This window comes from Protopterus annectens, chromosome 13.part0 (genome assembly GCF_019279795.1).
Source record: "Protopterus annectens isolate FY-2018-M chromosome 13.part0, PAN1.0, whole genome shotgun sequence".
In the NCBI taxonomy this organism is placed as follows: Eukaryota; Metazoa; Chordata; order Ceratodontiformes; family Protopteridae; genus Protopterus; species Protopterus annectens.
Window position 1 is genome coordinate 5196791 of NC_056747.1, and position 15658 is coordinate 5212448.

The following is a 15658-nucleotide window of genomic DNA, read 5'->3' on the forward strand; positions in this document are numbered from 1 at the left end:
AATCGAACAGGACAACATCTTACTGTGAGGCGACAACGATACCACAGCACCACCGCAATTTTTTTGTCTTGTACCTGACAACAAGAAGCATAATTCAGCACATCTGCCTTGCTGTACAGTAAGTAAGTTAATAGGGAATAATGTAATTATCTTAGATATAGTCAGGAATATGGCAAAGCTTAGTTTAGATATTTTATTTATTTGAGACTGTTTTAGATATTTTTTTATTTATTTGAGACTGTCCTGCAATGTTGTTTTAAATATTTCTTGTGGTTTTGAACTCTGATGTCATTGTGAATATATATTTAGTATTGTCTTATTTTATTTATTAAATATTACTGTCTTATTTTATTATTTATTAAATATATTTAAACCTTTAATTGTGGCTGATCTGTGTAGAAATATTTAAGTTTTGAGAGTACTTGCATATTTATTTGGTGACACTGTGTGGGCCACCACTCGGACCCATCCAAGGTAGAGACTACTGCAGGATCCTTAGTCAAAGAAGAGTTTTGCGGCATATTCCGAAAGGTTCTCGGTAGTGGCCTACGAATCCACATAAGCGGGCATTAGGGGCTGTGAAAGTGCTTATACATATATATATATATATATATATATATACATACACACACATACATACATATACACACACACACACACACACACACACACACACACACACACACACACACACACATATAATCATGGATTCACTTCAGAAGCCTGAAACTTCACAATCTCCAAATTCATAAGCCTGAAGCCCAAAATCCTGAAAACTCAAAATCCTGAATGCCAAAAGACTGAAAATACAGAGGATACATATACTAACTATACACAAGACAAACCATATTACTTTTCACACAGGTGGGGGGCTGTGCCCCCCTGCACACCCCCTGCTACTTAAACATATCAACTCCGAGATTGCACTTCACTACACTATCATAAGTTATGTTGTATACAGCAAGTTAAAAGGGAAAATTACTAAGGTTACAACAGGCAGTCATGAAACATGTGATGGTATGTTTGCCATTTTTTTCGGTGCAGTGCGGTCTTGATTAGCAGGGGGTGTAGGAGTGCAGCCCCCCACATGGGGGTGCAGGGGGGCTTGCCCCCCCCAGCTCATACATAGTGAAAACTGCTGTGCTTTGTGTTGTGTTTCTCCATTTCCTTGTACAGGAATATTGCCATTATTTCTATTCTGTGTGCGCTTTCAGTCTTTTCGGATTCAGGATTTTGGGCTTCGGGCTTATGAATTTCAAGATTGTGAAGTTTCAGGCTTCTGAAGTTAATCTATATACATAAATATAGGTCCGCTTCTAAATCTTGAAAGGTCAGAATCTTGAAATTCAAACTACCGAGTCCAGAATCTTGAAAGTTCAAAATACTGAATTTCATAACATTAAAAAAAGAGAGCACACCAACACTTACAATATTCCAACACAACTACATAAAACATATTACTCTTCTCCAACTACAAAAATGGGAAACCCTCCTGCCCCCCCCCATGTGGGGGAGCTGTGTCCCCCACACCCCTGCTAAATATATCAACTCTGAGATTGCACACCACAGAAGAAAATGGCAAACATACCATTACATGCTTCATGAGTGCCTGTTGTAACCTTAGTTGTGTTCCCTTTTAATTTGCAATACAACAACATTACTATACTAAGGTGAGTAAGTGTGATCTCAGATTTGATATAAGTAGAAAGGGGGTATGGGGGTGCAGGAGGGCTTGCCCCCCCCCGCTAATAGTTGGAGTAAACTAATATGCTTTGTCTTTTGTTTCTCTATGTACATTTTTTGGAGTATAGTAAGTATTAGTACCCTGTAGTTTTTTCGATATTAAGAAAGTCAGTATTTTGAGTTTTCAGTATTTTGAACTTTCAAGATTTTGGATTCAGTATTTTGAATTTCAAGATTATGAGCTTTCAAGATTTAGAAGCGGATATATATATGGGTCACCTTCATTTGCCTGACAGTTCATTTGCCCGACAGAAATTTCAGGCAGTTCTTTTGCCCGACAGTTCATTTGCCCGACAATTAGAAAAAGGCAAATAAAAAGGTCTATGTCCTTTTCCCCACAGTAGTGCGATCCTGGAGTTAGAATATATAGTTGGGGGTGGGGGAGTGATGCCCCCCACCTATTTTGGTTTTAGTGAACAATAAAAAAACAAGCTAGACAATATAAAACCAAAGTAGGTGTAGTGCTTCGCCCCCATACCCCCCTAACTATATATTCTAACTCCAGGATCGCACTATTGTGGGGAAAAGGACATATAACTTTTATTTGCCTTTCTAATTGTCAGGCAAATGAAGGTGATCCATACATATATATAGATAGCTATATATATATATATATATATATATATATATATATATATATATATGTATATACACACACACACACACACACACACACATATGTAAATAGCAGAAGGCTGTAGGAAATAGAAGTTTTAACCATACATTCAGATTAAAATGTTATACATGCAAACTGCTGTAAAGGTGATGAGAGAAAAAAAATGGTGGAACAGCAATTAAAATATGAACAAATCATACAAACAGCCTGAAATGAACATTTGCTTATGCAGAGACAAAGTACAGTTTTGTACCTACCATAAATGTAGATGTCCGAACAGGAATGCATCTGCAGTCATAACAAATGGGTTGTCCTGTCGTCAGGCAGCCCTTCGGTCGGCCGGATTCCAAAGTCTGGGTCTGGCCTCGGCTGGTGTCGCACTTCACCCGACGTCATAGCTGCAGTTCTTCGGGTATAAAGGCATCAGCCGACGCCATTTTCCTCAGTGTTTCTTGCCCCAGATGCCAGTTGCCCTCTTGGATAGCTAAATTTTGGATAAATGCCAATGTTTCCAAATAGTAGAAGGCAAACACAAAAAATAAGCATGTATGTACATATATACAAACAAATACACCATAAGAGATCCCCCCCCAGCTAGCTATTAGGTGGGCAAATACCCTAGGAATACCACAGAGGGGAAGGAGGGTGGGTAATCCTGACTGCAGATGCATTCCTGTTCGGACATCTACATTTATGGTAGGTACAAAACTGTACTATGTCCTTCAAGGATGCATCTGCAGTCATAACAAATGGGTAGAATACCATAGCCAAACTAGGGGAGGAGGAAGATGAAATTATGGTGTAGTTAGGATCCCTTGCAAAACAGCAGTGGCAAACCCTGCTCGGGATCTAGAGTATAAAGGTAAGTTATAATGCTTGGCAAATGTATGCACGGAGGTCCAAGTAGCAGCCTCTATAATGTCCTTGGTAGCCACTCCTCGTAAGAAAGCTGTGGTAGTGGCTGTAGCCCTTGTAGAATGAGGCCTTATGTTCTGTGGAGTTTGCTTTCCATGGTAGGAGTAACAAAATCTAATGAAATTTCCTATCCACTTGGAGATTGTCTGTTTTGAAATTGCTTTTTCTTCCCTTCCTGTTGCATATGCTACCAGAAGCTGGTCAGTTTTTCTATTGCCCTTGGTTCTGTCCAGGTAGTAGCGCAACTGTCTATGTACATCCAAAGTATGCAGCAGTCTTTCCCCCTTGTTTTGTGGATTGGGGAAGAAGGTAGGTAGGTGGATTGCCTGGTTTAAAGACACTCTGGATACCACCTTAGGCATAAATGTAGGATTTGTTCTCATGGACACTCTATCTTGATGGAAGATTAGGAAGGGTTGTACTGCCATTAAAGCCTGTAGTTCAGAAACCCTTCTTGCTGAGGTAATTGCCAGCAGAACAGCAGTTTTCCAGGATAGGTGTTGTAGATCTGCTGTTGCTGCTGGTTCGAAAGGGGGGAGTGTCAATTTTTCTAGCACAAAGTTCAAGTCCCATGCTGGTAATGGTGGTTTCCTAGGAGGTTTTACATTTTTAATTCCTCTCAGAAACTGCCTGAGTAGAGGATGCGAGAAGACAGGGGGATCGAAGCTGTATTCCGCAGAAATAGCTGATGCATGTATCTTGATGGAGGAATAGGACAGGCCTGTATGGAATAGTTCTGCCAAATACTCCAGGATGTTGGCAATGTCTACCTTTGACACATCTTTTCCCCTTTCAGTACTCCAAATGAGAAACCTTTTCCATTTTCCTGCATAGTTCCTTCTTGTTGATGGTCTGCGGGCCTCAAGGATAATGTCTTTAACCCTTTGGGATAAATCTGGGTTAGTTGCTCTTATGTAATGTTCCAGGCAGTCAGCTGCAGAGTTTTCAGGTTTGGATGCAGGGTGTTGTAGCCGTTCTGAGTTAACAGCAAAGGAATCAGGGGTAGTGTCCACATTTTCCCCCGAGACATGCTTCTCAGTAGTGGGTACCAATGTTGTCTTGGCCAGTCTGGAGCTATCAGAATGATCCTTGGACGTTCCTCTTTGATCTTCAATAGCACCTTGTGCATCAAAGGAAGAGGTGGAAATGCATATGCTGTCAGGCCTTTCCAACTGAAGGATAGAGAGTCCACCCTCCAAGCAAGTGGGTGGTAAGTCCTTGTGCAGAATTTCTTGAGCTGGTGATTGAGTGGGGATGCGAATAGGTCTATTTGAGGCAGTCCCCATTTCTTTGTGATGACCTTGAAGATGTCCGGGTGTAGCATCCATTCGTGAGCATCCGAGGTAGTTCTGCTTAATATGTCTGCTAGGATGTTTTCTTTTCCCGGTACAAAAATTGCTTGTAACTGAATGTTGTAGCTCAGAGCCATATTCCATAGGTCCAGTGCCATCCGGCATAGAGGGTATAAATGAGTGCCTCCCTGTTTGTTGATGTACCACATGACTGTGGTGTTGTCTGTCCTTATCATCAACTGCCCTTCTTGGAGGAATGGTCTGAAATTCTGGATTGCTAGTTTTACTGCCAGCATTTCCTTTTGATTTATGTGCAGGTGCAGCTGATCTGGAGTCCATAAGCCTTGTATGCACTTGTCCAGCATGTGGGCCCCCCAACCGAGGTCTGAGGTGTCCGTTGTGATGGTTTGGCTTGGTTGAATGCTGTGGAAGGGCAAACCTGGGTTTGACTGGCATGCCTGGGCCCACCATAGGAACTCTTGTTTCAGGCATGGGATTAGTGGTATTTCGGTTTCTAAGCTGTGCCTGTGTTGAGACCATAAATTCTTCAGGTACCACTGTAGCTTTCTCATATGCAGTCTGGCATGAGGGACCAGGATTATGCAAGATGCCATGAAGCCCAAGGCCTGCAGTACTTTCCTTGCTGTTAGTTTGTTCTGCTCTGTTAATGCCAAGAAGTAGAGAGGAAGTTGTTCTTGTTTTTCTGCAGTTAGGAATGCCATCTGTTTTACTGTGTCCAATTCTGCACCTAAGAAGGTTATTCTTTGGGATGGTATCAGTCTTGACTTTTTTATATTGACTGTATATCCCAGGGCTTGCAGTAAGCAAATGACTCTTTGTAAGTCTTCTGTTAGCTTGTTTTTGTTGTCCGCTTGTATCAGGCAGTCGTCAAGGTATGGATATATTTGGATTCCCTGAAGCCTGCAGTGAGCGATTACTGATGCCAGGCATTTCGTGAACACTCTGGGCACAGTAGATAAGCCAAAGGGCAATGCTGAGAATTGATAATGCTCTGATCCTGCAAGAAATCTGAGGTATCTTCTGCAATTTGGTCGTATGGGGACGTGCAGGTATGCCTCCTTGAGATCTAGAGTCACCAGCCAATACTCCTTGCCCAGCATGGGAAGAAGTTGCTGTAGGGTCAGCATTTTGAATTTTGGAACAATGATGAATGTGTTTAAAGCGGACAGGTCGAGAATAGGCCTCCAATTTTTCTCTTTTCTTGGTACCAGGAATAGTCTGGAGTAAAATCCTTTCCTTGTTCCATAGATGGTACCCTTTCCACAGCTCTCATCTTTGCTAATTGAGCTATTTGTTTTAGAGCTTCTGTCTTTTGATTTGGTGGCAGGTTTGGCATTCCTCTTTTTCCTGGTAAAGTATGGAAATGGAACCTGTAGCCTTGGTCTATAGTTTGCAAAATCCACTTGTCTCTTGTGATATAGTGCCAGTTTTTTGAAAATAAGGCTAACTTTCCGCCTAAGGGTGCTGCTATTTGTTCCCTGGTAGGCGGTGCCAGAGCCAAGTCACTGTGATTGTCCTGTTGCAGTGGTAGTTGTTGTGTCTGTGCCTCGTTGGTTGTTACCCTGCCACTGGCGTCCCCTGTAGGCACCTCCTCTGGATTGATTTCTGCCTCTTGAACGCCTATTCCTGCCTCTCTGAGTTTTAGAGGAGTCTGGAAAGGACCAATTCTTGGAGGTCCAATTCCTGCTAAACCTTGGAGGCTGAACCTGTAAGAAATCTTTCACTATTTGTACAGATTTTGCCTTCTCTTCCATTTTCTTCAGTACCTGTTGAGCAGGAGAACCAAATAAACTGACCTTATCCATAGGAGCATCTAATAGTTTTGCTTTAACATGATCCGGCAAGACCTGTTCTTTCAACCATGCATGCCTTCTTATAACTGTGCCAGTCATGGCTGATCTAAAGGAAGCCTCCAGTGCATCATAGCCACATTTTAAAGAATGGTTACTAACCTGCTGAATGTTCTGCACCATTTCTAGAACATATTTCTTATCTAAAGAATCATCAGAGGACAGTTTTTTAGTTAACTGATCAAGCATAAACTCCTGGTATTGGATCATATGAAACTGACAGTTCAATGCCCTAGCTGAGAGAGTAGCAGAGGTGTATACTTTTTTACCCCATCTCTCTAAGGACCTGGATTCCCTTTCAGAAGGGAGAGGGTTTTTAACTGAGGTCGAAGCTACTGCCTTAGGCCCCTGTGAGATAGTCTCGGGATCTGCAAAAGGGGCCTTGTATAAATGGTGATGAGTGTCCGGGACCCTGTAGAACCTATCGGGCTTAGCAGGGGCTGGTGGTAAAGTATCAGGAGCAGTGCAAGCATCATTAAATGCATCATCTACAACAGGAAGAACTGGAGGAATAGCTAAAGGCCTATGTTGTGGTAAATGTAAAAAGGTCCTAAGCCTTTTCCTTGAATCTGAGAAATCTTGTCCCTGCCATTGGAATTGCTCTCTCATGGCATGTAAGGTTTCCCCAAAGGAAAATTCCTCTGGTGGAGAGGCAGAAGGAATCGATTCCTCAGCATCGGAGTCTTCATAAGTAGAAAAAGGAGCCTCTGGATGATCTGTATTGTCTGTATTATCAGAAGAATCATCTGAGGACACTGGCTCGGGGGGCTCTGCTCTAGGTCTCTTTTCTGGAGGAGGTTGAGAGGCCCTGTCTGGGTGAGATTGGGATCCCCTAATTAAAGAGATGAGATCCTCTGCCAGAGTGAGCATTTGGGAACTGGAACTGGGCCTGTGAGAGGGGGGCTTAACAGGCACAGACTTAGAAGTTTTGGCTGCTTTAGCCCTGGCAAAGGCCTTTATGGACATGTCTGCAGGCGGCCTAGCAGCACCACGTGCAGGGGTTGAAACATCCAAAGGGATGGTGTCCGATAATTCTTGTGAAACCACAGTAGCAGGTAGAACTTCAGAGGCCGATTCAACTAGGTTAGAAGGGGCCTCGGTAGTAGTCATGGATTCGGCTGAAGATAGAACCGTTTGCTCAGTTTCGGCCGAAACCGAGACACTCACGGTTTGCTTAACCGCGGTTTCGGCCGAAACCGCGGACTGCGAGTGTCGGTCCTTTTCTTTGCGTTTCTTAACAACTTGTGAAGTCGGAGGATCCGACGGCATTATGTACGCAAAATCTGAGCCGAAAAACTGTTCAGCAAACTCCGACCGACATCTAAGCGTCCATCGGTTGAAAGAAGCACAGGATAAACAAGCTGCTACGTCGTGGTCTGGGCCTAAACAAGGTAAGCAGTAAGAGTGGAAATCTTTATGAGGTATTTGTTTCCCACAAGTTAAACAGTTATTCACTTTTTCTGACATCGGCTGAGGCAAGAAAGTGTCCCCAACGGGGTACTTAGCTTTTTAGAAGTCTTCGAAGTAGTATTCGGTAGTAGTAATCTCTATATCTGACCGACCGGCACTTGCGAACAGCTTCTGCTTCGGGCGCCACGCGGCAAGAAAGACTGAGGAAAATGGCATCGGCTGATGCCTTTATACCCGAAGAACTGCAGCTATGACGTCGGGTGAAGTGCGACACCAGCCGAGGCCAGACCCAGACTTTGGAATCCGGCCGACCGAAGGGCTGCCTGACGACAGGACAACCCATTTGTTATGACTGCAGATGCATCCTTGAAGGACATCTAAACTTTAAAGCAATACCAGAATAACATGAAAGGAAGGACTGCAAAGACTTTTCAGAGAAAATGTCTCAGCAAATGGGCTGGACTTTATACTGATGATATTAAAATAGAGCATACAACGTAAATACTCAATGTAAGAATGAGAAAAACATATACTTAGCAAACTGCAGACATACTAGCTAAAGGAGGACCAGTCTTTGATTTTGTAGAGGAAGGGGACAATCTTATACATTGGAGACGCAAGAGCTTCTGTGAATGATGAATTTTCATTACAAACACAAACAGAAATGCATTTCTTTCTTTAATAACACCCTGCAGAAAAATGAAACAATTTTAAGACACTAGTTCCTGCTTTAAGTGCGAGTCTCCCATCCATTTGGATTAAAAACATACACAGACCCTTGACTGACACAGCATGGCATGGCAAAGAGAAAACGTTGGAAGGCAGGAAAATGTGATGAGGACACAAGCAACAAGTCAACCGGTGAAGAAAGCAAATGGAGACTTCAATCAGGAGATTTTCTGCAAAACCCCTTCCTGTTTTCTAAAAAGAAACAATAGATAAAAAGGAAAGGAGGTGAAGTAGTTTTCAAAAGAGCGGAAGATCATAAAAATACACTGGAAGCAGTAAATCAAGAGTTTTTTTAAAAAGTGAATTTATATGGCAAATGATATGATGGTCTTAAAATGTGAACTACATACATACTGAATATCATGTTAAACACCACTGAAATCTAAGTACTTCACAGAAAATAATTACTTGAGTATTACAAATGTAGTAATAATTTTAAGTCAAAAATGTCCCTAGAATGAAAGTATATCTTTAACTGAATGTAGGGGACTGCATGCTGTCATTCTTTTCAAAGTGCAAACCATTTGCATGTTGCTTTTGCTTTTAGTAAAAGTAATATGGCAGTGCAAATGGGAGGGAAACAGAAGCAAATGACTGATGAATGGCAAAGGAAATGAATATATTATAGTCTGGAAACCCTGAGACAATAACGTAGGTTGCAGCATGAGGCAGGACAAAGTACTTTTAGTAAAACTAATGAGATAAACGCATTAATGAAAAGAGGCCTAGACAGCAAAACTCACAAACATAATGCACTAAAAACACCTTGTAACGGAAATTTCTTGAGTGAAGGTGGTGTTTGTTAAACTGAAATGTAAAACATGTACACTAGAATTTAATTTATAACCAGTGAGATCCAAAACTACCACTGTTTATAGTGTTTACTTAAAATTAAAAATCCAAGGAGGGTAAATGACCTTCCAAGAGTAACAGAAGCAGTGGTAGATACAGATTAAACAGCTCTAAAACACCTTTCAGCTAAATCTACAAGAAGGTGGGGTCACTGTGACTTGATAATAAAGCTTGACTTTTTAAAAACAGCTATACAGCATGAGAAACATTTACTGGCTATCAAGCAACAGAAGGCTAGAAGGATACCTCTAGAAACAAAACATTGCATGCAAGAAATAAGCAGATCAGTGAATTATAGCAGCTATTATTCTGCCCAACAGATTTTGAATGATAAAAACACTTAAAGAAGTTTTACACAGCTGCTTGTGCTCAGTGTCAGATCTGTGGATCTGCAAAAAAAATATGTTTATAGGTAATTTGTTTATTTCTTGGGAAACAATGTAATAGTACATTTAAAAATAGATCAGGTTTGAGACTATCCTGCAGAAAGATATATAAAGTGGCACAAAAACTGATGGACTATTTTGCTACAGACACAATACACATATGCAATATAATTTTAACTATGGCACAATTTGACTTATTGGTTTGGAATATAAATGGGCTTGATGCTAATTACAAAATAAGGGAAGATACTGTCCTATATTTACAATATTAATGCAAAGTAATAATTTTACATGAAACATCTGAATCATAGAAAAAATTATTTTTTGTGTAAAGAAAAGTAGTAAAAGGAGAGTTTCTCTGCAGAAAGAGTAAAATTAAAAGAAACGGGTTTTAATTACAGGAGTAAAGACCGAAGAACAAAGTAAAGACAGGCAGGAACAAAGGAAAGACAGGCAGGGATGATTTATAATTGTGAGATGTGGATGTCAGGGTGCGACCACTGACTGCATTACAAATTCCATCAAAAGTAGCAAAATATAAAATTAATATTATGGGAGAAGCTACAGCCCTTCATCAATGATGTACGACAGTAGCAGGAGACTGGATCCCTAAAGGAAATGAGGATGGTGTCTGTGGAGGGCCAAGATACCATACAATACCAGTGCTTTGTAAAGATAATTAGAGAGATATATGCATAATTCTGGACTTAATGCTGCAATGAAAACAAACCAGAAAGAACACATTTTTTCAGAGAAATATAGTTCCTATGTTTCCTGGGCAAGATTAGAGAGATGTTGCATATCAAAAGAAAACTATAATATTGGTGGAAACCATGACTACATATCCAGTGATTGTTGTCAGACCATACACCTATACAAACTAAAATTTGTAAGCAAGTAAACATATACTGTAAATACTGGTACTTTCCACTACTCTTTTTTAAAAGGAAGCCACTTAGTAAGTGGGTAATAAAACTTTAACTGAAATGTTATTAGAGTTGAACCTAACCAGTAAAATTCTTGCGGATATCTGCAATAATTTTAAACTTTAGATAAAAAAATGTAGTCATAAAGAAAATTTAGTCATAATGAGTTTAATGTTAAGATGCTGTGATCTTAGGTAGGGTATAAAAGTGCACTGATAATATTATATGTAGATTTTTTTATTTTTACAAGAGTGACTGTTTAGATTAATGCCCTTAACTTCAGCTATAAAATTTTTTTTATTTATTTATTTTTTTTATTTTACATTTGTTGACCGGGCTAGTCTAACTGGATATATGTCCATTTTCAGTAGAGGCCCAGGGAAATAAGCTCCAAGAACATGGTCCAAATACAATAATACAAGTAGAAACAAATAAAAAATAAGAAATAAAATCTAATATTCTAGTAAAAATAGCAATTTTCCTGGTATGGAAAAAAAATACATCAACAATGGTAACGTGTATTTCAGCATAGAGGTTGTAACAGGATGTAACACTGAAGTAAAAAGTCACAAACAGTGCAAATTGATAGAATTTAGACAACAATGCAGGTTAAGTCAGAGGTAGATAAAAGGAAATAATCAAAGTAAAAAAAGGAAAAAAGAAAATCATCAGTAATTGCAACATGTGAATTACAGCAGAAAGGTTACGCAGGATCTAACACTGAGGACCTGCACTACAATATAGTGCTATTTTTAAGTGTGGTGACATAGTATAGGTTAAGTCAGAAGTGAAAAAAAGGGAGTTTGATGTGTAGTATTGTAGCAAAGGATTAGCTTAAGAAAAGATATATAAAGATGACAGACATAGTGAAAAAAGGTAGAACAGAAAAATATAATAAGGTGGGAAAATGCAGTAGAGGATAGTAGGGAGTGGATAGGCAAGTCAAGTTAGTGGAGGTAGATGACTAGTCTGGTCTGGAGCAGAGGCATAGCCAGTATGTTTTGAGGAGAAGTTTAATTCTGTTTTTAAATAGAGATAGAGAGGTGAGTGAGGTGATGTCATTAGGGAGAAGATTCCAGGAATTACCTACTGTATTAGAGAAGAGAGAATCCCCAGCTCTGTTATTAGGTTTTGAGGTGTGGATGAGAAGTTTGTGAGATGATCGTAAGGAATTTCGTTTTTTATAGGGGGTGAAGGTTTGTATAGGATGTTGTGGGCAATGGTTAGTTGGTGACATTTAATCTGTTGTTGTAGTGCTAACCATCCTAACTGTTTTAAGTTTATACAATGATGGGCTCGGTTAAACAAGTACTTTATAAGCAATTTTTTTCATTAGCAAATGATCAGTAGGAGTCAAGAAGTCTGCAGCTGAAGGCAGTTGTATATTCTCTTCTGAATGAAATTTACAAAGATTCATTGCTGAGTACTCTTCCATGGAGATGAGCTATCTTGCAGGAGCAAGCAATTAATCTAGAGAGTTTTGAGTATTCTTTGCTTGGAGAAATGCAAAATGTAAAGGTACAAGGGCAAGCAATTCAATGAAAAATAAAGTCTGAAATTATGTGAAGTGAATAAGAGAAAGCAGCCTATCTAGCAACCTTAATAATTTAACACATTTAATGCAACAATGTACAATTTAATTTCATTTAAATATGGCCAGTGCACTTTTTCTAAGGGCTAAAACTTAATATTTTCTGAAAGCATACAACCCATTTTTCACATCCAGGAGGGGAATAGAGATAAGAAGAGAACAGACTGCAATCACTGTAAGGGGGACTATCATGAGCTTTTGCATGGGTAACCTTAATTTTAGGTTAGGTGGTGCCTGCGCGTACAGCTGTCAATTTGGGACAGTTGTTGCTATCTGGAGGGATTGAAGATGTACACAGTTTTATGGGTTTGTTGTACATTAACAGGGGGTGGGATTGTTTTGAAAATGTATTTAGCTTTTAGCTTGAGGGTTTTCATTAAAACAAAGTCTTGAAAAATGTGACATACGATCAAACGGAGATGAGAAGAAACAACTTTATAAAAGGTCAGCCTCTCAAATATTAGTATGTGCATGTAACACAAAAGTTAGAAATACACATTCAAAAAATGTCATGTATAATAGGTGGGAACAATCTTTTTATCATAATGGCCATGCTATCCATATTATCTTGTAACATATATGACCTTACTGGTATAGACAAAAGGGAAAGAACATTGAATTATATTAAGAAATGTGGAGTGCAAATAACAATGCTACAGGAGACACATTTGGAAAAAAAACAAGCATTTGAATTTGACACAAAGGATTTCAGGATGGATATTCAGCAGAATGTCAGGGACAAACGATAAGGGAATGAATATATTAATTGCTAGAGAGCCTCCAACAGTGATAGAAGAGGAAAAAAGACAATAATGGTAGATTTGTGGTAGTAAAGGATTACTGACAAGGAAGGGAGATGTTGGCATGTACTTATATCCCACCAAAAACTGGTGTTATGGAGCATTACAAAATCTTGGGAGAAGTAATCAGCTTTCAGCAAGGGACCTAGAAGGGAAATTATAACACAAGAGGGTAGATTTCTGAATAAATTTATGAAAATATTTAGTAAAGAAGATGTGAATTCAGCAGTAGGAACTTGGACAGAATTTACATATTACTCCCCAAGGTACAATAACTGGGCTAGACTAGAAAGAAATTATATTTCACAGGAACATTTGTATTTAATTGAAAGTTATGACACACAACCGATAACTATTATAGATCATGTACCAATAAAAAATTACAAAGAAATGCAGAGTAATGAAGAAAAATGGGAAACTGGAGCTTTCTCACCTACTTTATAAAAAGAGGAGAATTTAAGGAATGGATTGTGGAAATTATTCAAGAGTTATTAGGGAAGACAGAAATGTCTTCAGAAGTTATAACTAGTGGGAGGGATAAAATGAAAAGTGAGTTTAAAGGGTCTATATTATCTAATCGACTGCTTAGCCTGTTGAACACCTAAACGTCAACAGCTAAGGATCGAAAACGTACAATCTCGAACAGCCACGTAAGCAAATTCTTTTATTGGGAAAGACTTTACTTAACCATTATCGGGAACTTGCCCTTTCCCCAATGTAGAGCGATCTCAGAGTTGGTATATTTAGTTAAGGGGTGTGGGGGGCACAGCCCCTCACATTGGGGGGTGTGGTGGGCAAAGCCCCCCACTTTGTTATGGTTTGGAAATTTATGTTAGTGTGGCATAGTCAAGCAAATTCTTTCCAGGTGAAAGAATTCGCTTACCTGGTTGTTCGAGACTAAGTTTTAGACCCTTAGCTGTTGACCTTTAGGTATTTAACAAGCTAAGCGGTCAATTAGATAATATATACCCAGTTTAAAAACAGAGTAGAAATAAAATAGAAAGAGATCTGGTCAAGAAGTAATAGGAATTACTTAGAAGGGCTGACAAAGGTTAAATATTTGCAAAACAAAGGGAATCTCACAAAATAAGAACAGGTGCAAATGCAGTGATAAAGACAAAATAATAGATAGTATGCCTAACTTTAAAAACATTGTTGTCAAGCAACAACTTTTCGATAACTCCAAAGCACAAATATATTTATCATAGTGACTTAGGCAGCAGAAAGTAGAAAGGGCCGTTGTCAAATTTAGGGAGCCTATAACAAGGAAAATAACCAGAGATCCTGTAGAGTTTTTAGGGAGATTTCAGAAATTTTATGAAAATTTATATAAAGCAGAGAAACATGGAAATCAAGAGTGAGCAAAACTGGAAATATTTCTAGAAGACTTAATTATGCCAAGCTTAGAGGTAGACGAGGATCAACAACTAATACTCAAGACAGAAGGGGATGCGATAAAACGGCGATGTATAATTCATCATCGCGAAAGTCTCCAAGTACAGATGGCATTCCTGTCAAAGTTTGGAAAGGTGAAGCACCAACATCTTGGAAGAAAGCTGTACCTCCCAACTGCCCACATTTTCTCAGAAGGCCTCATATTTTTGGTTTGCTCCTTGCAAAATGTACAGCAAATGTTTAGGACTGAAGTCACCAATTAATGACAGACATTTCACTATCAGACTTCATATCTGTCAAAAAATGCATGCTTTTTTAGTTTATAAGTTCAGTTTTTAAAATCTGTCACTAATTTTGAGCCTTTGTTCTCCCATTCCTTTTGGCTCTGTCCATATTTCTTGAGCTAAGTAGTTGAAAGGTATGAAGAAAGCTATGGTGGCTGTATTACCTAAGGATGGTAAAGACCCATCAGATCCTGTTTCATACAGACCCATTTCAGTTTTAAACCATGACTGTAAAGTGATTCTGCCTATACCAACTAATAGAATGGCAAAGGTGTTTCCAAAAATAGATGGAGATGGATCAATGTGGTTTTGTGGAGAGGAGGCAAACATTTGACAACATTAACAGAACAATGATGATCCATAGCGAAGCAGAATTAAGAAAATGCTGCTGTTGGTGGAACATGATGCAGAGAAAGCATTCAACAGAGTAAACAGGGATTTTATGAGAAGGCCAATGGAAGCTTTTGCATTCCCTGATACAATAACAAGGTTAATATGAATGCTATATGAGGGATTGGAGGCAACAATTAAAGTGGGGAGGTTTCAGTTGTGAAGGACTAGAGGAAGGAGGCAGTGGTATTGTCTTTCCCTTTTTTTATCTGAATTACATACAGAGCCACAGTCAAAGAAAATAATAGAATCAGTTCAAGGATGTAACTGGTATTGTAATCAAGAAAGGTTAAATAATGGAATCAGTTCAAGCATGTAACTGGTATTGTAATCAAGAAAAGTTAAATAACGGAATCAGTTCAAGCATGTAACTGGTATTGTAATCAAGAAAAGTTAAATAATGGAATCAGTTCAAGCATGTAACTGGTATTGTAATCAAGAAAAGTTAAATAATGGAA

At 39.1% G+C, this 15658-nt stretch overlaps 1 protein-coding gene across 3 annotated transcripts in view; it reads right to left on the reverse strand.

Annotated features, from left to right (window-relative positions):
- MOB3A (MOB kinase activator 3A) overlaps positions 1 to 15658 on the reverse strand; it is a 308074-nt gene that overhangs the window by 20549 nt on the left and 271867 nt on the right. For 2 of the 3 annotated variants that reach the window (XM_044055493.1, XM_044055494.1), the window contains exon 4: positions 8508 to 8768. The exons of the other annotated variant lie outside the window; for it this stretch is intronic. In XM_044055493.1, coding sequence (XP_043911428.1) covers positions 8526 to 8768 — 243 coding nt within the window. In that variant the 3' untranslated portion in view covers positions 8508 to 8525. Of the gene's footprint in view, positions 1 to 8507; positions 8769 to 15658 lie in introns of those variants that run through there. 3 annotated transcript variants of the gene reach the window in all.